A 21,500-nucleotide genomic window follows, 5' to 3' on the forward strand; every position below is an offset into this window, starting at 1 on the left:
GTGGGGAATGCTTGGTGATCGGCTGATTCGGTATGGCGCCTTCAATGGGCCTGGCGTTCTGTGATCAAAATGCATTATTTCGCACTTATATACCTATCTTTGCAAAGTGCTGTGAATTATAGAAAATTTTCCAAATCGTAAGTGTATCTGCTTCTGCGATTTATATTGGACAATATAAACGTACGAGCAAATGAAAGCAATGTTGTCCCACTTCATTAAAATCCTTAAAAGACGGAAATAAAAGCAAAGAGTTATAAGAGTAGACCTATTGGTAGAGAGGTAACAAGAGAATTAATTTAAAATACTAAAAAATAGAGAATAGAGACATTTTGTTAAAGAGAGAACTTGAGTGACAAAAATTGTTAAACGTTCACACGGAAAATTAAGAGACAGAGAAAAGGCACACAAAAACATTTTGATATAAACGGCTTACTACGAATAGTTCACTCTTTATTGAAACACGGACAAATATGCAAAATCTGTTTATAATGCAAAATTACACTTTTGCACTCATGGTTTCAACCACATCTGTGAATCGGAAATAGTAAATCAGCCAATTTGTCGGTACACGTGGTTACAGATTGAAGTATCCAGTAAACAGATTACATTACTTGTTATCTGGTAGCAGAGCGCTAGTTTTAGTTTTGTGGCCGTTAAAATGTTAAAAAGCCCACTTAAACCTGTTAAACTCAAAAAGCTCGTAAAACCCTGTTGCTTTGTAATTGTCAAACATTAACAACAAAACGTGAGCAGTGTTACGTTGTTTGATGATTATCATTGTTATTGTTTTAATAGTTGTTGAGACTGGCACGCTTAGTCAGGTTTAGCACCTATATAGTTTTTTTTTACCTTCTGTAACGTGGTTATAACCACTTTTTCTCAATAAAAAGTTTGTCATGCACCACAGAAACTCAGATTTTTGCACAAAGTCTAAAAAACAAGTTAAGATATGAAGAACTTGTCTCCTTCTTGGTGCAACAGAGGCTCCTGTCATTTTGTTGTACTCTTTATTATGTTCGGAGGTTTCCTTGTGGTAATCACTTGGCTTCCTCATTATGACAACAATTTGATTGCGGTTTACGGAACTAGGTAAGTTATTACGTTTTTCGTTTTACGTCCTCTGTTAGTGATATTACAATGATGCAATCGGATTTATAAATTCCATACAATTGCTGCTGTGTTTTCCTATAGCAGGGGTGTGCAACCTGCGGCCGGCGGGCCAAATGCGGCCCTTTAAATTAAGGTTACCCGGCCCGCCAAACTAATTTAGTGCCGTGTTAACAATTAGTGATTACTATTCATTTTGGGTTTCTGAAAAAATCAATACGCCCTGTACAAATTTTCTGCAAACTTACAATGCGACTAGAACCACCTGCGAAGTTTGCTGATGGTCATTTTCTCCATACAAGCGTGTTTATTGGTAAGCAAGATACACATATGTTAAGACAGCTTGTGATATAGAATAGTGCGGCCCGCATCATTAATGTTTTAATTGTATTTGGCCCACTAGTGATAAAGGTAGCACATCCCCGTTTTATAGAATTGCCAATGCAGAATGATATTCAATTTTTTACTGAATTTAGAACAAACGCAAAAATTAGGTGCCACCACAGAATGGTATATTTTTTAGGTTAAGTATCATGCAACGTCGGTCTCTGACTGAAAGTTATCTTACTCCTGTGATGCAAACAGTTTGTGCTACGTCCGGTACAGCCGAGCAGCAGTATAGATGTCCAGGTACAAATTTGGTCGGTTTTGTGGACTAATTTACAACGTTACTGCAAGGCGACGCTTTTGAAGGCATGAAACATTATTCACCACAATGTTGCAAAACTACATGTGCTGCTATTACAAAAGTAGTCATAAATTAAGAAACCTACTGCGTTAAGCGTTGTAAATAAAAGTGTTTAAATTAAGTTCGGTAGACCAGCGGTCGGGCCGGTAAAGCAATTTTGCGGGGGTCGTCAAAGCTATTCTACAATCTCTGATATATCAGATCGAGGTACCAAAAGTTTAAATCGAAGTAGAATTAAAGATAAACCATCGCCATTAATAAACAATGCCCTCTATTCCACGAAAAAAGGAATTGTTTGCGCATATCCCTTTTGTTCAATCATTTTTCAACTCAATAAAAAACAATTACAAACTTATAAACACCGGGCGCACTAAGTTACACGAAATGTAAAATTAGACAATGCAGACCAGTGGTTCTCAAACTTTTTCATTGTCGGGGTCGAATGGTAATTTGTTAAGTGTGTAGGGAGCCGCAAAAAACGAAACCTTGGGAAAATCACCAACGATTATTACTTTGAAAGCTAAACTATAGCGATGTTCAGTAGTTTTCTGAAGTCTGGTGCGAGCCGCAAAATAAGTTGTTGGGAACCCCACAAATTGTTGCTAAATTACCAGTTACATGATAATAATGATAATTATTTGATGCATGACAAATAATGAACAACTCATTTCGTTGTGACTCAAAAAAATGGTTTCCGATTGTGTGCACAACCTGCATTTTCACGTGGAAACCAACCGATTATGAATTTCCTGTAATGTTCCGATTACATATTTACATAAACTACATGAGGCAACATACTACCCAACCCAACCTATATGTATTTCCCACAGTTACCTTCCTTGGCTGTGTTGTAAACAAACTGGGATTCAATCGAATGTTTGAGCATGTTCTGGAAGTAAATGTTCCTGCTTTGACCCCAAAGAAATGCATCGTAGCCTGCTTTAACCAGTAAGAGCGTTCAATCAGTTATTTGTTTTCCAATCTATAAAATTAAGGAATGCCAAACCACAGGATAATGATTCGATTACAAAAAGGCTTCATTGGTTTTATCAGTATGAAACAAATATTAACATTCATATTGATGCATTGAAAATACTGAGAGAAATACCATCTCTTTGATTAATTTTTTGAGTGAAATGGACCCAGAGGCAAACATATTTGCACCCTACTAAAAGTCTGTTGAAAATAAGTTGGGCCTATATTCAATTCGCTTTTCTGACAATCTCTATGGTGCTAAGTGTAATCAGATCAAAAGGGTGCTCAAATAATTAAAAAAAACCACTCGGGAAGGTTGAGAACCCCTGTTTTCTGGGATGTGGTTACAAATTGCTAAAAAATACTTGAAATTGATGTTTGCTTAGGGACAGTAGCAAGCTAAGGTTTCACTTGCAGTGGCCTCGAACTGTCAGCAGTGCAGGGAACACAGTGCGTATGCTCTAAGTTTATGTCTGTTCAACAAACGATTGACGTCGATCCCCAAGGGTGCAATCGAACTTGTCCGGGTAACCCAGCAAAAACTTGTGGTGGAAACAACACAATGCAGATTTATTACAGAACTGGACCTTGCCGAAAAGGTACGTTTGATTTTACAGAAAGTTCAGGGGTTTAGGAAAATCGAAATTTGTATGAATCATTACAATGATGTTTTTATTTTTCATATTCAAGTAAAATGTGTGCAGAAAGGTTTTATTCGGCTTAGTTAAACCCACAAAACTGTTTTTAACTTTTCTGCATGATCAATATTACCATTACATATTAAAAAGGTCCATTTTTTCAACGCGACGCCCGTCAAGCAGAATATGGGTGTTTTCCTGCTCCAGGAGACAAACAAACATACAGCACAGTGGCGACATCAAGCGGATACATGCAGCCGATTGAGTGTGTGATGACGTGTGAAACACAAGATCTTCCATTTGCCGTTATGCCTGACCCAAAGACTTGCTTTTGTGTGAAATTTATCGAATTGTAAGTTTTTTGGGGGTTAGTAAGATCATAATTACTTTCAGTGAAAATATGAAGTTTAGAAAGTTGAAAACTAAAGCTGGATCTTCAAAGCTCATGTCCAGTTGCCGGAACGCAGTAACATGAGACGTATTATAGAAATCCTTTTTTTTTGCAGATAGTAGTAGAATATAACGGAGACATATTACTCTGGTAATGTCTAAAAAATAAATAAAAAACTTTGTTCTTACACACTAGACCAGTGGTTCTTAACCGGTGGGAAATCTAATGGTTTCGGAGGGAAATTACGTAAGCTTGAAAAGAGCAAACTCGGACTCGAGGGGTCGGATCCAACTTTGAATTACCCGTTGAAAGTTACTTTACTAAAAATTTTCCGCAACAACATGTAAGATTAATTTCACCAAGGTTTACAAGACACATACAATAAGGTCGTTTGTTACGTCACAGAGAAGACTAAAACCATCAATGACTGCTATTGTGCGCGAATAAAACCCTTTCCTTTGTTTATTGTGATGCAATAAATGACTAATGCAAGCAGAGCAGACTCTTCAGTATTCCAAAAAGTTTAATCCCTCACAGAAGCACTATTCAAACTAAATAAGATTGTAGTATACCTTTAGGGTCCAGACCAAATCGCTTTACAAAATTATTTCATTTAAAGTTTTTTTTGCAAACATAGAGTACAAAACATGATCATAAAAATAACAGAGGGGGAAATTCGAAGTTGGTGTTTGACTTTGGTGGGAAACCTCACTAAAAAGGTTAAGAACCACTGCACTAGACTGAAGCTTTCAGTGCACTTAAATCAGTCACTGTTTTTCGTTGCGCAATTATGCAACCTTGTTCTTCTGATCATAGTTTCAACCATTCCCATGCGGTTAACAATTCTTATTGTGACCGCCGCTGTTCTGGTGACATGACCTTTCCCAAAAATGACCTCAGATGCGGAGGTCAAGGGTATGTATCAGTGTGGCGCACTCTGGTGGAGAATCGGTGCGGTGAGAAAAACTATCTTCCACCTAACACTGTACCACCGGTAGCGCTAGTGAGCATGCCAGGGTCAGGAAATTCATGGCTTCGATATTTACTGGAAACTGCTGGTGGAGTGTACACTGGTAGCGTTTACCATTCAATGCCGATCACTCGAAAAGGTGAGTTGGTGGAAAATGTAAAAAAGCAAATATTGTTTTATTTTGTTTTATTTCAAATCAAAATTTTAGCGGTGTGGGCGAAATAAACGACAACGATTCTTTTGCCATTTAAAAAATGATTGCAACCAATATAGCACTTTTGTACAAAGTGAAAATCATTTTTTTTCGAATTTAATTCTGCCATTATAGAAAACCGCAGAGGGTTTCATTTGTGAAACCTTTAGGACGGAGTAAAGGCATCCGCATGGGATTTTCGGGGTCAAAGATCAGTGCATCATTACAGCTGTTTTAAAGAACAGAGCCCAGGCGATAGCGCCTATCTCTTATTGTATTGCAAATCTATATGTGGGCAGTACACACACTTCGTGAAATTGTACATCAGATTACCTTTAATGGGCGGATTGATTTAAAAAAATAGTGCAGAAGATGAAAAGAAAGCCCTAGTGCAGCGATTTTTGTAAACATTTATGTGCAACATGTTCTTTGTATTCACAAATGTTTGAAACTGTACAGCCTGCATTTACATCACACATTTCCTACATGAAAAAGTCCCTGTAATACATTTATACGTAGGAATGTTCGGTGAACTTGATCCGATCGATTCAAACCGTACGCTAACTATCAAAGATCACGTGATATATCGGGGAATCACCGGATATCCGCACAGGTTCAAGAAAATTATCTTGTTGCTGAGAAACCCTTTCGATGCGCTAATCGCTGAGTTTAATCGACGAATCAACGGCAGCCAAACGGGTCACGTGGCCGACGAAGATTTCAAAATTCCACGTATGTTGCTATGTTTGTGTGTTAAGTTGCTAAACACCTTTACAAAATATATAATAGAAACATATCGGCCTACAAAGAGGCCAACAAAAGGTATATTAGGGAGCACAATCAGTTAGATTTTAAAATCAAATATTTTACTGTTTGTCAACTTGCAGGCTGGCAAGGATACATCAAATGGATTGTGAACGGATACAGTAAAGTCTACAAAGATATTTTAACCGGTGATCTACCCTTACTTGTCATTATCTACGACGATTTAAAAAGCAACAAAAACCGGGAAATTAAAAGAATCTTAGATTTTGTCGGCTACCACCCTACAGACCTGGACGAAAGACTGCAGTGCCTTGGACGGAACGACGTTGGTTATTTCAAACGAACAAAGGTTTCGGTTAACGATGATCCCTACACGAAGCGTAATGTTGAAGATATCAATTCGTTGGTTTTTGAACTGCGTAGTGGATTAATGAAGATCGGATACAAGTCTTTGCCTGCTTGGGAGCGAGATATTTAAATTACTTTAAGCTTCAAAAGAAATGTTTGCGATTTTTCTTCTTACTACCCCTTTTTTATTATGTTGTGCAAAACGTTACAATTCGCAAAAAGTGAAAAAAACGTTTTGTTTAATTGCAATTTTAGTGAGCGCGGATATAATTCCAATCGCTTCTCATTGAAATTTGCCGTAAAAAGCTGTTTTTTGTTTTTTTAACCGATGTTGAAATAAGAAAAGAGTTAGATGGATACGGTACGACCTGATATTGCATTACCGTTGTTCGACAAAGAGTTATATTCTATAATTCGCGTATCTATAAAAAGTTGAATTGTAATTGACAGTTTTTTCGATTTTTACTTTTTGTTTTCAAATTTATTAACATGTGACGAAAAATACATGAACAGCACAGTCAGGGGGCGTTGCGACATGATCAAGACATACAGATTAAACATCAATTAAATGTGTATATCACAGTGATAACACATTTAGTTTAACACATATGCCATGTTCGGTAAAATGTACTTTGTATTGCACAGTAACAACTTTGTTGCAACATATTGCTTGGAATAAACACCTGAAAAATGCTGAGTCCATTCGTTTTTTTTTTACTTACAGCGTCAGAAAATCTATATCCAAACCTACCCGTTTACTAATATTTTTTTAATATTTAGTTGTCAAGATAATTTATGTGGTAAAGCTATTAGCGTAAGCACTCAAATCACCGCCGTTTGCTAAATTTTGATAGACTCTGTAAAGGGCCCAGTTATTTCAGCATTAGGAACCAAATTAAAGGTTAGAAACTAAGTTTGTAAGTTATTTTTATTATAAAGCCTCCCCCAACCCAAATAACAGTTGGAATTTTCAAACAAGTTAGTGTTTAAATCTTCGTTAATACTCATTGCGCCACTCGGTAATTGGCAAACTTTTGTGATTTGAATTATCACATTAGTAGCTCCACGAAGTTATATTGGTCGTATGTGTGTTTGACTTGGATTTCTATAAAATTGGCAAATCGAAGCAACTTTTGAGATGGTGAATTATACGTAAAACAAGAAGAACCAAGACAAGGAACACTTTTCGTGGCAGTATACAATAGCTTTGTCAATAAAATGCTTTCAAAATGACTAGGATTTCTACAAAATGGAAAATGGAACTAACTAGGATTTCTACAGTAAAGAAAAACGTTCCGAAATGTATTAAATACCGGTCAAAATAAAACAAATAGAGCGTTTCGGCATAACCAAATGCAGCATTTTTTAGGAACATTTGATCTTACAAGTAATGATCAAAGCAAGAATTTTATTGTGGTTTTACTTGCCGCTTGGGTTTAGAATTCATGCGAGAATGGCATACGATTGTCGAAACGTAAAGTTTTTTATCAATATATTGGCTTGTCTGTTTCTTGTAACAAAACAATACTCACAGGTTACACTTATCAGCACACCTTGTTACAACATTTTCCCTTTGGGCTTCATTGTGAAAATGCAGCGTCCAATTATTGCATGTACACGTTGGCTTGGTACCACCACGGCACTTATTACATCGGGTTCGTAGCTGACAAGCGATTTTCCCTGGTACAAGTGTGATATTGCAGATGTCAGCAAGATGGCTGTTAGCAAGACAACGGCTAAACATTGTGTCTGATTCTTCTTCTACGATAAAGATTTGATCTTCAGTGAGAAGCAAAGAGCAGGGCAAAAGGGTGTCAGTATCCTGAATAACGATTAAAAAAGTAATTTACTTCGCACAAGAAAGGTATTTTTAGTAATACTTAAAAAAAAAATTGTATGCATGCATTTTGATATGTGTTTTTTTTATAAATCAGATTTCAACTTATAACAATACATTTTACACAGAATTGAAAACAGTGAACACATTACATTCCAAAGCTTTGAACAATTGCTTTTCCAAAACATTTTTGCGCTGATGCATTCACTATTTATAGAAGCTCTGTATGGTTTTAGATAAAGCTATAGGTGAAAAACATGGGATTGTTTTTATCTCCAAGTGATTTTTTATCTCTTTTTCTTCTTGTTTGTAATCTTCCTAAATTAGGTTACATATGAAATTGCCTGCTGGCGTATGTGCAGCATGTTGGCCACGCCTACATTTTGCCTGTGTCATTGATAGGGAACTCGTATACACTAAAAAATTTACCGAAAAATACTCATCGCTCAGTGGAATGTGAATTGCCAAAACGTCCAGCAGTAACGTATTTTACATACTTACAGGAACAGCGTGTCGCACAAAATCCGCATAATAACAACACCACCCACCGTGTTTTGTTCGATGATCAAGGCTTGGAGTGCTAAAACCCAAGTTCGTGCATCACATGAGTTTGCTGCACGAAGTTCAATCATTTCATCGTTGCTTAAAATCTCCAGCGTTTTCGAATCGTGTCCAGTTAATTGGCAGTGCAACATTTTGGAGATCGGCCAAGATTTCTCTGCCTGGACTGAGTTTCTGTAGATAGGAATTATATGTGTTTTTTGAAAAGAAAAAAAACACAACTAAATCGTGGAAATGTCTTTCTGTCATGAATACGTGGTAAATTTGCGCGTATAATTTGAACTTTCGCTTGAAACCAATGGCACATAAATTTCGTTCTGTGTTCAACACATTTGACCAGTATAGATTTTGCGTGAAGCAATCTAGCTTTTGAATTTATGTGAAGTGTCGAATACGGGATAAAGTAGGCAATATTCTACTTCGTATTCATTTTCTGACCCAAAGAGCAAGAATTGCAAGTACTGTTGATTTAAACGCCACTTGCGATTTTTCTCTGTCGTAATCTGTTACCCGCGCTATTTACAACTGCTGCAAGTCAATTGCAGCTACAATTTTGACAGCAGCATGCCGATGTAATCTCAGTTCTTGAAATTTGGTGACCTGTCGTTAGCAGCTTTGCCTAATTTTGCTACTAGCTGGTATTACCAGTTTACCATTCAACGTAAAATAACTGCATAAAAACATTTAGTTTTAATTCCCCATCCGAGCAAATACAGTTTTCAGTTGACAAATTATGTTAATACCGTAAATGTGGGGTAAAAGTTAAAACCAAGTAATCAAGCTCCTTGTCTCAATAATTGACAAATTTTGTCACAAACAAATAATATACGAAAATCAAAATATGAAATATTTCGCCTAGTCTATTGATATGTCGCATATACGTGGTTTTAGGATGGCCCTAGCTACTCGTTAACGGTTTAACTGTAGTGCTTTGATCTATTTACCATTATGACCCTCTACTTTAGAGCGTTTTATAACGTCTTATAGCGCAATTGTAAACTTAGCTTATTTCAACTTAACCCAGCAGATAATTTAGGCATACGATGGAACCTATAGAACAGGGTATCGGCACATTACCAGTTATATAACAACAGCATTTACTTGTTATCAAATCGAAAAAGGTGCTTGTTTTTCAGAACGTAGAATGCAGAAACCCATCTATCTCTTCGCAGTAATGTTTTCCCGCTTTTGTACGAGAGAACTCCTTTTGGAAGAGATTCTGCAGAACAGAGCATGTGACGAATAGCATTCACAACGATGTAATTTCCTGTTAATGCTAAGCGTGGATAATTATAATTGCTAAGAATCAAAGTTTAAAGTTTCCAATTTCGAACAAACCAAAATAAGAAATCCTATCCAAACCAAACCATTGTATATGTTTTTTACCACATGTAAAAAAAATCAAGCCAAAAATGGGTATATATATATTTGAGAATTACATCAACCCTAATAGCATTTTAACACATTCATTAGTAGATTGCGTAACTTGAAAATTAAAACTTGTTACATGCAGAGCTTTAAACAATATGAAATTTTAAAAGTAAAATGTAATTTTAAGAGTGTCAAATGACTGTCTTTAAAAAATTACTAACACCTCTTAAAAAGAGCTTTAAAAAATTATTACCCAATATATTGTTGGTTATTGACCTTTCTTTTGCCACAGCCTTGTAATTAAATTAGTTAGATGTTGTAAAAATACCAATTTATTTAGTGACAAACCATTTTGTGTCGATGAGTCATTGTTGTCCAACCACTGAATGATGCAGTAAGTTTTAATGTCACAGTTTGGAATGCCAGTTTCCACCAAAATGCATTTTTGAAGAGCAGAAACATGCTTGTTGTCCGAATCAGATACTTCACACACCTGAAAGAGTAAATAGTAATAGCTCTGCAGATGTACTAGCAAACTTGTAATCGGTTTTAAACAAACATGAAGTGACAACATTTTTTTCTTAACATTGATCAGCAGAATGTTCATCAGTGTTTTACAGCAGAGCTTCTTAACCTGCAGGAGATTAAATCCATACCTTATATGTACTGAAGCAGGGAAGTTAACATTAGAAGAAGAATAAAATTGTATGTAATATTTCGACAAAATGCGATCCATTTTTATTTCACTTTATGCACATTTTATAAATTTTAGGATGACAACTGCACCTAAGCAAATGGAGTATTGTGGACCGTTGTTGACAATAAATCAGAAACAAAACTTTTAACATAACTTTAAATTTTATATGCGAGTAAGTACAAAACTTCTAATGATAATGCAAAGATTGATGTAACCAAAAACTTGGTGGCACAAAATAGACGAAGAAGTCAATTTTCTAACCTTGTGTGGTAAATGTTGTTCCTGAGACTTCATAAATGATTGCACAATTGCATCAGATAGGGATTCATTAAATGTATCACACCGTTGCAAACATTTGTGGGTTTGCATAGAGAAAAACACAACTCCCTAGACATATGAAAAGATTTAGTTTATGATGTTTTAGAACAGTGTTTTTTTTCAACTCCTGTGCTGTGGGACACGAGTAGTGATGGGACGAGTACCCGGTACCGAACGATTTCAGTGGTATCGATACTCGTACTCGGTATCGAAATATTTTGCCTCAGTTTTCGATACTAATGTGTGAGTACCAAAGGCCGATTTACACCATAAGAATACGGGCAACTTTATGCCAATATTTGTTACGGACAGCACAAAATTGGAAAAAAGTTCTGCCAGTTTACGTATATCTTTTTCACTATCATGTGGAGATTACATTTTTCGGCATGTGTGTGTGCATGCCTGTACCCCGACCATGGCAGATAAATTAGCCAGTGATATACAACTAAGTACAACACTACACTTAAGTACTCGGCATCGAAGGTATATACATGTGGTACTCGTACTCGGTATTGGAACTCGCTTCAAAACCTGGTATCATCCCATCACTAGACACAAGTGTCTCATGAAAGATAACTAAAGTCAAATAGTTTACAAATATACCCCATTTGAGTTAAATCTTTTGTGCCTCAAATATAGTTTAGTCTAGTTAGATTTAAGTCATTACAACATTGCACCCAAAAACACCACTGGTCTGTTTCAGATTTATCAAACCTGGTTATTTTGCCATTTTGAAATTACACTTTACAAAAACTAAATCACAAAAGCAGTGTGGCAGGTGTGATGTAAGATTAGGTGCTACTGTGGAAAAAAAAGTTGTAAAATGAACACCTGCTTATTGCACAAGTAATCTACAGTCACAGTGTCATTGGCCAAGTGCTTTTTCTTCACAAACATATCCTTGTCATTTTCCAGAAAGTACACACAACTATCAGAGAATAGTACATACGAAGCTCCACAGTCAATTCCATTTGCAGGTGAAACTTGAATCATCTAAAATAAACACAATAAGTTACTGTCATTAAAAAAAAATTAGTGAATAAAATATAATATTTTTAGATAATAATGTATCTGCACAGTTAGTATTGAACTTAACAATTTAAAACTAGAAGGGTGGCTTAGCACATATTGCCATTGCACATATACTATGACCTATTTCGTAATGGGTCCCATATCAGCCACTGTATTTTATACCTTTAGTTGTTTCTGCAAGCAGAAACTCATGGGTCCCCCACACATGCAAAGTTGTAAATAGTGCATTTTTTTAAATAACTATAATAAATTTTGGTGCTATGAGTTTAAACAGGACGAAAAAAAGTCTGCAGAAAAAATCATGCTGTGTGAGATAGAAACTACACAAGTCACATTTAATTCGGCAATTGTTTGCAAAATTTACCTTTTAGGGATTAGTGGGGCTACATGGTAAAACTCAACAATAAACACCTCAAAATGGCATATTCTACGAAGTGTCCAAATTTTATGAAATTCAGACATTGTTTAAAAAGTTAACCCTTTCAGGGGGCTAATGGGGTAACTGATGGGACTGCATGGCAAAAGTGACAATTGACACCTAAAGATGACTTTTGCACAAACTGTCAAAATTTCAACCAACTCGGCCAATGTTTACAAATTACACCCATTTTAGGGGTTAATGGGGTAAAGGTGGGTCTTACATGGTAAAACACATCAATGAATAATGTACTCAAAACTGTCTAACTTCCATATATAGTTCTGACATTGTTTAAAAGTTCACCCATTTTAGGGGGCTACAGGGTGAAACAAAATAATCAACAGCTAATTATGGCAAAATGAACAAACTGTCCAAATTTCATCCAATTCCTGCATTGTTTCACAAATTTACCCATTTTAGGGGACTAGTGGGGTAAATATTGGGGTCACAGAGTGAAACATAACTATCGTCAGCTTATTATAGCAAAATGAACAAACTGTCCAAATTTCATTTAATTCGAGGGGGGGAATAACGGGGTAAACACAACAATTGACACCTATAAATGACAAATCTCACAAGCTGTCAAAATTTCACTTAATTCTGACACCGTTTAAAAAACTCACCCATTTTAGGGGGTTAGATGGGTAACTGATGGGTTTTAACACCCAAAAGTATAAAACATGAAACCACAATGAACTAATCGACAGTCATGTAAAATTTTATCAAAATCGAACAATGTTTAAAATTCTGACCACTAGGGGTGTTATTAGCAACATTCCTTAACGCTTCTGACGTCATAAGGCTGTTAATACCCCCTCTGACTGGCATGTCCAAAACACCTACCAAGTAATGCACAAACACATATACGATATGTTCTGTTGCCTATATTATACCGTTACACCACAGCTGTATACTACCCTTCCCAAAGAAAGGTGATCTCAGTCAAACCAATAATTATAGAGGAATCTCACTCACTCCGATAGCAGCAAAAGTCTACAATGCTATGTTGCTCAACCGAATTCAACCAGAATTGGAGAAGATCCTCAGAAGAAATCAAAATGGATTTAGAAGAAGTCGCTCAACAGTCAGTCAAATCCTGACGGTGAGAAGAATCATAGAAGGTGTGAAAGCAAGGCAACTACCGGCAACGTTACTGTTTGTGGATTTCTCCAAAGCATTCGATTCGGTCCACAGAGAAAAGATGGAGAAGATTGTATTGGCATACGGAATCCCTGAAGAAATCGTTGCAGCCATAATGATTATGTACAAGAACACTAAGGCCATGGTGCGCTCTCCCGACGGAGACACCGATTTTTTCGAAATTCAATCTGGTGTGTTACAAGGTGACACTCTGGCTCCATTCCTATTTCTTATCTGTCTGGACTACATGTTAAAACACTCTATTGATCAACATAGTGAATGTGGTCTAACATTAGCACCAGCAAGAAGCAGACGACATCCAGCAAGAAAGATCACCGATGCCGACTACGCCGATGATATCGCTCTGTTATCAGACAGTAATGCTAATGCCCAAAAGCTACTTCATCTTTTGGAAGAGTCAGCTGCTATGATTGGATTGCATACGAACGCAACCAAAACAGAATATATTTGCTATCATCAAAAGGGGCAAATAGAAACATCGAAGAGAACTTTTCTCAAGCAGGTAGATGACTTCAAATATCTGGGTAGCCGCATTGCCATGACAGAAAAAGATGTGCTCATTAGAATAGCAAAGGCTTGGCGTGCACTCAATCGGCTAAGAACTATCTGGGAATCATTGCTGTCTGAACAACTTAAAACAAACTTTTTCAGAGTCGTGGTAGAAACTGTACTGCTCTATGGATCATCAGCTTGGACCCTAACAAAAAAACTGGAAAAGAAACTAGATGGGACATACAAAAAAACTGGAAAAGAAACTAGATGGGACGAATGCTTTGTGCCGTCTTAAACATTAACTGGAAGACCCATCCACCCAATAAGCTTCTGTACGGCAACTTGTCAAAACTAACATCAGTGATAAAAGAAAGGAGGATGAGATTCGCTGGACATTGCCACAGAAGTAAAGAAGAAGTTATAAGTGATCTGATTTTATGGACACCAACGCAAGGAAGAGCTAGACCCGGCCGACTGTACAAGACATACATACAACAGTTGGCCGAGGATGCCGGTATTCGGCCCGAAGATCTAAGCGGTGCAATAGCGGACAGGGAGGTGTGGAGGAGCATAGTCAGTTTGGCCCGGGCAACTAGCCCGATATGATGATGATGACACCACAGAAATCTTTCGTTTGTGGTGCGCAGCAACATACAAAAACGTTTCACATTTTGGGGTCTAGCGGGGTAAATACTGGGGTTATTAAGTCAAACAAAGCAGATGGCACATCTACATAACTATATCTACCATCTGTGAAAGTTTCATCCAAATCCACCAAAGATTTCATGCCAAAAGTGTATGGACAAACTTCGGCGGAAAAAAGAAAAAAAAAAACAGAGTGAAATCAAGATGTGTCCCCTTCAGGGAAGGGGACCCATAAAAATCCAATGGCAATGTCTTTTAGGCTTGATACATGGCAAATATCTTTTTGCCTATAGTTTGTTAAATATAGGATAACAACCACCTTCATCATCAAGATCTTACATTTTCAAACAAACAGAAAAAAATGGAACAGGTTTAGTCACTAAAATGGGCATGTTTAAAGGTAACTAAATGATAAGACACACTTGAGCGGGCACTGTTTATGCAGTGATTCATATATTATTTTGTGTGTTTGAGGTTAAAGCTTGTCTATCTAAAAACGTAAGTGTAATTTGGCAGAAAAGTTTGAAAGTGCAAACCTTAATCAAAACTTCTTTTTCATCGTTCACAACATTGAGTATCATCTGCAAGTAGAGAGAATGATCCATTGTTATTTCACCCGCTGTTAAACTTTTACCGGGACAATTAATCTCAGACACAGTCAAATCACCACCAGTTACACTGAAGTCATCTGTGTCAAGGTTTAAATCCAACTCTGATTTGCCAGAAATACAATCATTATTGACACCAACATCTTCATGCACATTTGGTAAATATAGGCTTGAGGTATCTTCGATTGAATTTACAGAATCTGTGGTTTCATTTGATGATATGCTTTTGGTTTCATAAATACAAAATTCATCCTCACTTTGATCACTCAAATTATTGTCAGTAACTTCGCATTGTGAAAAAACATCATTCAGTTGGCTGACATCTCCATGGTCACTGCAATCTGTATAATTTATTTCATTGCTGCTACACTGACTTTCCAAATGCTGACTTGCGAAACCAGTTGATGACTCATCATTTTTTTGAAAAGTGGTTGCACTTACTGAAGACTCCAGTGGTTTTATAGGTTTGGCTGTTTCAAAAACTGGTTCACTAGTATGTTCATAGACACCAACCTTGCATGGAGTTGCTACCAAATTAGGTTGACTTGGCAATTCATTTTGCACAACCCTATCCAAAATGTTCTCCATTACATTGCACACATCCTGGTCAATGAATGGTGGTGAAGTTTTATCTACTACTTTGTCAGAAAAAAATGTTCTTTCCAAATTTACTTTTGAATTTTTTAAATCTTTCAATGTATAATTAAAATGAACCAAATTATCTTCAACTGATTCCAAACGTTTTGTGTGAGCAGCTTGTGGAACAATATTGGTTTCAAAACACATTAAATCTCCAGTGCAGTTTGTAGGAACAGATTGGGTCAGTTTAAATGGAGATATTTCACCAATATGAAGATTAGACAAAACTTTTGGTGGTTCAACAGTTTGACTAAAATCTGCCAATGACATTTCACATCCTACAGATTGCATACTGATGCTGTTCTGGACAGTGATGCTTGGGGAAATAATATAGTCTAAAGAACTTTGGTCATCCTCACAATCACTCATTAGTCCTGAGTCTGTCTCAGAACAAAATTTTCTTTCCAGTTTTATTTCATCGCACTGGGTGCCCTGAGATCTCATTTTGGGTGGTGATGACTTAGTTTTTCGCTTTGGTTCAAAGTGTTTGCGCTTCTTTTGGTGAACCACTTCAATTGGCTGGTCTGTGATAGGCAAAGCAATATCGTGGCGACAAGTGCCAGGAGCTACATAGTGCAAAGGAGTTCCATCCCAAGGGTCTTCATCTATTATGTCATTAAATGGATTATGTCGAGAACCTCTCCTTTCTGTGACATTATCAAATTGAATAATAGGGGTCGATGAACTCTTGGACAAGTGCCCACTAAAAGAAGCCAAATGGTTCTGATCTGGCGTTAAAGGTATTGCACTGTTTGATAAATTTTTGGTCTGTGTTGTTGAGTGGTCATAAATGGTTTTCAAGGGCATTTCACCACCTGGCTGTGGCAGCTTTGGGGATGTCGGACTAGTTGCGGTGTAGAAGAATCCCTGTACCACACGGGCTGCTTTTTCTTTGCCAGTCTTTGCAGCTTTTGTAATAGCATCTGTGCTAATATACACTGATGAACCTGTATGGTCGGCCTGAGGCTGTGGTGGATTTGGTAAAAGCTTCTGTGGGGGCTGCATGGGAGGATTGGACCTTTCTACAGGTATCAAGGAGTAGTCCAAGTGATCAGCATCCTACCAAATAAAACAATAAGTATTTTCTAGACCAGCATTTTGGCACTATGCAAACCATTCCATAGAAAATTGTACATGTGCATTTATTTTTGTTATTTAATCACAGACAAAACATCATCTATTACCCCACAGTCACTAAATTACATTTTTTGAGGTCAACATGATAATTTACTTAAAGTTGGTTATTTCTTAGGTTGTGTCTGTTGAAAGCACTGTGGGTTCAGACTTGCTAATGAGGTGTACTTACTGGAAAACAATAAGATGGAAACATGGGCATTTGGGGGTAAAAGGGAAAGTACAACCAGTCATGTTATCTACTACAGTATTGGCAAATGGCTTTTTAATTTCACCAACTTTAGGGTCAAAGTCTGCACCAAACTAACAAATCTACAAAATTGTATGGCAGAAACAGCTATTTATTATGTACCTATTTTTAAACAAGCTTCTGTTTACAAGTACAAAAACAATGTGTCCCTTAAAACAGATGGGCTATATGTAGTACAAGGGTCACTTGGACGGTCCAAGTTGGACCCATTAAGATATAGTTAAATTGATCGGACAATGCAGGAAGTACAATAATACATACCACTTTTAATCTGAATAAGATGAACTCCAGTCCAAAGATAAGATCAATGAATAATTGAACCTGCAAAATAAAAGAGCATGAAGTGTCAAGAATTATTTAAAAGCAACAAGAAAAGGTGTTATGAAGACGAATAACGGGCACATCACACTAACTTATGCTTGTATATATTCAAAACTTAATTGATATGTATATATATATTTACACAAAATCAAACAATAAGATAAAAACTTACTTTGTGTGATGAAAGAATGGAATAGCTAGAGAAATAATAAAATACAAAACATGTCAAATGAAATGTGTTTTATCATAAAATTATAGATACAAACTAGCTAACATACCTGTTGTAAAAGTTTTGCATTTGCTTGTTGTTGTGCTGTATAGTGACAAGAAAGCTTTCCAAAAGGTTTTCATTTAACACCAAATACAACCATGCTCTGCCTGTAAAAGAGCACATTTGTAGTTTAGTTTCATGCAACAAAATGACAACAACAACAAAAATCAATAAGAATTTAACCAACCTCTCCCAATTTCAGATTTTACATTTGAAAGTTTTTCAATTGACTGACTAACATCACGTTGACAGAACTGCCGCACTACTTTCCAATATCCATGCTGCTTATTACGAAGTCTGCAATATTACCAGATTACTGACATGACTCAAATTCCTTAAGAGTTTCAATGCTTATCCAGTCTTTATGCACGCAATTTTTTTCCGGTTACATCTGGATATTTTGCACCAAACACATTTAATTGTAGTGCCACGACCTTTTTTACATGCCTTGCACCCGCTGAAATTGGTTTTGCACACAAACTTACAAGTCGCGCATGTGGGTCATGTGGGTCATGTGGGTCCTGCACACCTGAAAACTCGTCGAGAACTGCCATGTTCTGCAGACTGAATGCTTATATGACAGAGCGAGAAGAGAAATATACTAACCCAGTTTACTTATGATATGGATTTAAACCTATTACTGCAAAAACTTCCAGTAAATCAACAAACAAGAAACAGGATTCTATGCAACACCTAATAACAACTCAACCCACAATCCACATTACTCACCCGTAAAGAAAGATTTTTTCGGTGCATATTAGTAAACAACGAATGGACTTATCAGCTTCAGTGTAACCTTGAAACTTTCCATCTTCATTTTTCAGTACATGTTGTATCTGTACCTAATATAAGCCAAAATAAAATATTGGGTTTAAACGACAAGCAATGGATTCTGTATGAAATATAGCAAATCAAATACCAAAGAAATCATCTAAATTTGTTTAGTGTTAGGTAAAATCAAAACAAGTCCACAACAATGGGCATTTTACAAAACCGTTAAACTAAGATTTTGGTCTAGAAATGTGGACAAGGTTTTGCAAATAAAAGGAGTTCATGTTCATTTAGTCTTTAGACTTACCGATTTGATGAGAGCGGAAAGTTCTTCTAATAGCAAATCAGCCTTGTCCATTATGGTTGAAGCATAAAATACTACATTATGTATACATTAAATATACCTGCAATGACATTTCCAAGTCTAGTTTAAACCAACAGAAATGCATGTAATTGTAAAGTGAAACTGGTATGCTATGGTTGTTGATTGTTGACGTCACGTGCCGAACTCGACCAAAACAAGATCCATAAAAATCATCAATGTTGACTGCGCGTAAATAAGTTTTTGAAAGACCGTCAAAAACAGGGAGTCGAACCGCTTGTCATACGGGTTCAGGTTCGGGTTCACTTCGTTTTGTTTTTAAGGGTTCGGGTTCGGTTCAGGTTTTCAAAAATGTGTATTTTCGGGTTCGGGTTTTGTTCCGGTTTGGGCAAATTATCCGGTCCGAACCGGTTTGCGGTTTTTAAACCGGTTCAAATTTTCATTCGTTTCAATTTAATTCTATCTATCATCTTCCTGGCCTTATCAAACCCCACAAGATTTTTGACCGTGCACTGTTATTTTTGACACGCCCTATGTGTTATCTCGCGTATTCTTAAGTGCAAAATATAAAACAGACTGCATTTTTTACTGGTTCAGTTCCGGTTCGGGTCCAACGCCAAACAAAATATAGGGTTCAACTCCGGTTCGGGTTTTTAGAAAATCGTAATTAGCGGTTCGGGTTCGGTTCGGGTTTAATGAAATTAACCGCTCAAACCGGTTCGCGGGTTCGGGTTCAGTTCCGGTTCGACTCCCTGGTCAAAAACATTTCAGTACACTAAAGCAGGGGTCGGCAACCTTTTTTGTACTGCTTGCCGGTTTTGAAACTAAAATTTTATCGCGGACCGGTCTTCAAAAAACTACAAATTTAAAGGCTAGCTACAAAAACGCTTAAATTAGTTTATCATGCCATGGGCAAAATGTTTCATAACATTTAACCTGAAAAATTATACGGCTCGGTAACGAACTCCTCGCCAACCGGTAACGGCCCGCGGACGCGAAAGTTTTCTCGCGTCAACAGTATGATTTTAAAAACATTATCGATTTTCCCGTTCCATACAGGCAAAAAGGCCGTGGCAGGCCTAAAAAATGGCCAGGGCAACCTTAAACCCCACAGAACTTAAATAATAAAACAGTACAACTATTCTGTTATGTAACACCACTGTTAGAAGACTTAATTATGCCTACAAAAAGTTATGTTTTTTGCCAAACGCTTTGTACTTCGCGAGACGCATAATAAATGATTCGGCCGAATTTGTTCTACAACACCAGCGCATATTCGTTTCAGCCAAACCCAACTTTATTCCGATTTGGTGCACCTCTAGCTTTAGTTGTATTTATTGGCTATAAAACGCAACAAGGAAGGATGGCCAAATAAATGATTTGTTTAAAGTTTAAACCAGAGGTCGGCAACCTTTTTTGCACTGCGGACCGTTTTTGAAACTAAAATTTTATCGCGGACCGGTCTTTAAAAAACTACAAATAGTTAGCAATAAAAACGCTCAAATTAGTTTATCATCCCCATGATACATGGGCAAAATTTTTTATAGCATTTAACCTGAAAAATTGTGCGGCCCGGTAACGAACTCCTCGCGGACCGGTACCGGGCCGCGGACCGGCGGTTGCCGACCACTGGTTTAAACGGTACCCTATCCTTGTTTCTTTGTAAAACATAAAAGAATCCGACAGGGTTCCCGCTTAATTGGCTCCAACAACGTTGCCCATCAGCTGCCTGCAGACCGACAGACCAGCATGAGTTGTAAATGGGCTATAAATTGGGGTCCAATACCCGATTTAAAAAACCCGACCCGGATGACAATTTGTACTAGTCTTATTTCCGCGTCGTATTAGTGCCGTCCATTTTCTCGCCATTTTGCAAGATTTCGAAGTTAAAAGCAGCTAATTCCTGGTTTTTAAAATTTGCTCGGCAATCAAAAGGTCAGAGATGTAAGTCGATGGACTTTTGAGGGGGAGATTGTGCCAGGGTTGCCAGGTGGCCTAAAAATCGGACAAAAAACGATAAATTGACCTAATTTCACATGCTGTGTCCGACGCCTAAAAATCATTAGAACATTTAGTTTTTGGTCCTAATATGTCCGAATTTTGCTGATTGAATAACTTTTTGTCTCCTTCCTATTTTTTAAAGGTTGCAAACCCTTTTTTACGACAAAACGTGGTTTAAAAGTGCAACTTGTTTTGGTTAGTACCTTGTTTATGACATTAAACACATAATTGTCTCCCAGTAAATGTTTGGTCATTGTTGTGTACAATGCAATTGTATTGTAACAAATGGTTATCTTATCTAAGGTGATATGAAGCAACAAGTTGGCGAAACCAATAATAAACGCTACAGCAGCAACGTGTTGCAATTGACATCTAAATATTATTTCAAACATGTCGTTTTTTTCCAACATGGGAAGTTGGTTGGTCTTTAAGTTTGGATTTCAGTTCTTGTGGTTGCACGCATAAGTGACGTCTTATCATTTGTGTAAAACTCGGCGCTTATGAGTGTAAGGAACGTAAATGCACAAAAAAATGGCAGTTGGCACCTCGATATTGACACCTTGTTAGCAATTTTAC

At 37.0% G+C, this 21,500-nt stretch overlaps 2 protein-coding genes across 3 annotated transcripts; one reads left to right on the plus strand and one right to left on the minus strand.

The window, feature by feature from the left end:
- Positions 1-949: 949 nt before the first annotated feature.
- LOC145229611 (sialate:O-sulfotransferase 1-like) lies at positions 950-6,205 on the plus strand. The gene is made up of 8 exons (XM_080094954.1): positions 950-1,089; positions 1,631-1,737; positions 2,626-2,743; positions 3,188-3,369; positions 3,559-3,760; positions 4,616-4,908; positions 5,482-5,694; positions 5,850-6,205. The coding sequence occupies exons 1-8, from the start codon at positions 950-952 to the stop codon at positions 6,203-6,205; spliced, it is 1,611 nt and encodes a 536-aa protein (XP_079951080.1).
- A 1,159-nt stretch (positions 6,206-7,364) lies between these two features.
- LOC145229015 (pleckstrin homology domain-containing family M member 2-like) lies at positions 7,365-19,133 on the minus strand. Of its 2 annotated transcripts, XM_080094254.1 has the most exons (13): positions 18,909-19,133; positions 18,560-18,672; positions 18,018-18,127; positions 17,838-17,937; positions 17,732-17,756; positions 17,500-17,559; positions 15,144-16,913; positions 11,691-11,852; positions 10,803-10,928; positions 10,193-10,337; positions 9,575-9,692; positions 8,461-8,647; positions 7,365-7,897 (listed from the first exon to the last, which is right to left on the minus strand). In XM_080094254.1, exons 1-13 carry the CDS (start codon positions 18,957-18,959, stop codon positions 7,604-7,606), a joined length of 3,261 nt encoding a protein of 1,086 aa, XP_079950380.1. In that variant the 5' UTR covers positions 18,960-19,133; the 3' UTR covers positions 7,365-7,603. The 2 variants fall into 2 exon arrangements, with proteins under 2 accessions (XP_079950380.1, XP_079950381.1); XM_080094255.1 differs by lacking the exons at positions 18,018-18,127; positions 18,909-19,133 and having other exon boundaries at positions 18,560-18,625.
- Positions 19,134-21,500: the final 2,367 nt, after the last annotated feature.

This window comes from Phallusia mammillata, chromosome 5, assembly GCF_965637545.1.
Source record: "Phallusia mammillata chromosome 5, kaPhaMamm4.hap1.1, whole genome shotgun sequence".
Taxonomy (NCBI): Eukaryota; Metazoa; Chordata; class Ascidiacea; order Phlebobranchia; family Ascidiidae; genus Phallusia; species Phallusia mammillata.

Coding starts and splice junctions, on each gene's coding strand:
- LOC145229611 (XM_080094954.1), top strand. CDS start 950: ATGAAGAACTTGTCTCCTTCTTGGTGCAACAGAGGCTCCTGTCATTTT. Junction 4,909..5,481: donor AATGCCGATCACTCGAAAAG/GTGAGTTGGTGG, acceptor ATTTATACGTAG/GAATGTTCGGTGAACTTGAT. Junction 5,695..5,849: donor CGAAGATTTCAAAATTCCAC/GTATGTTGCTAT, acceptor GTCAACTTGCAG/GCTGGCAAGGATACATCAAA.
- LOC145229015 (XM_080094254.1), bottom strand. CDS start 18,959: ATGGACAAGGCTGATTTGCTATTAGAAGAACTTTCCGCTCTCATCAAA. Junction 17,938..18,017: donor AAAATCTGAAATTGGGAGAG/GTTGGTTAAATT, acceptor GCTCTTTTACAG/GCAGAGCATGGTTGTATTTG. Junction 17,757..17,837: donor ATGCAAAACTTTTACAACAG/GTATGTTAGCTA, acceptor TTATTTCTCTAG/CTATTCCATTCTTTCATCAC.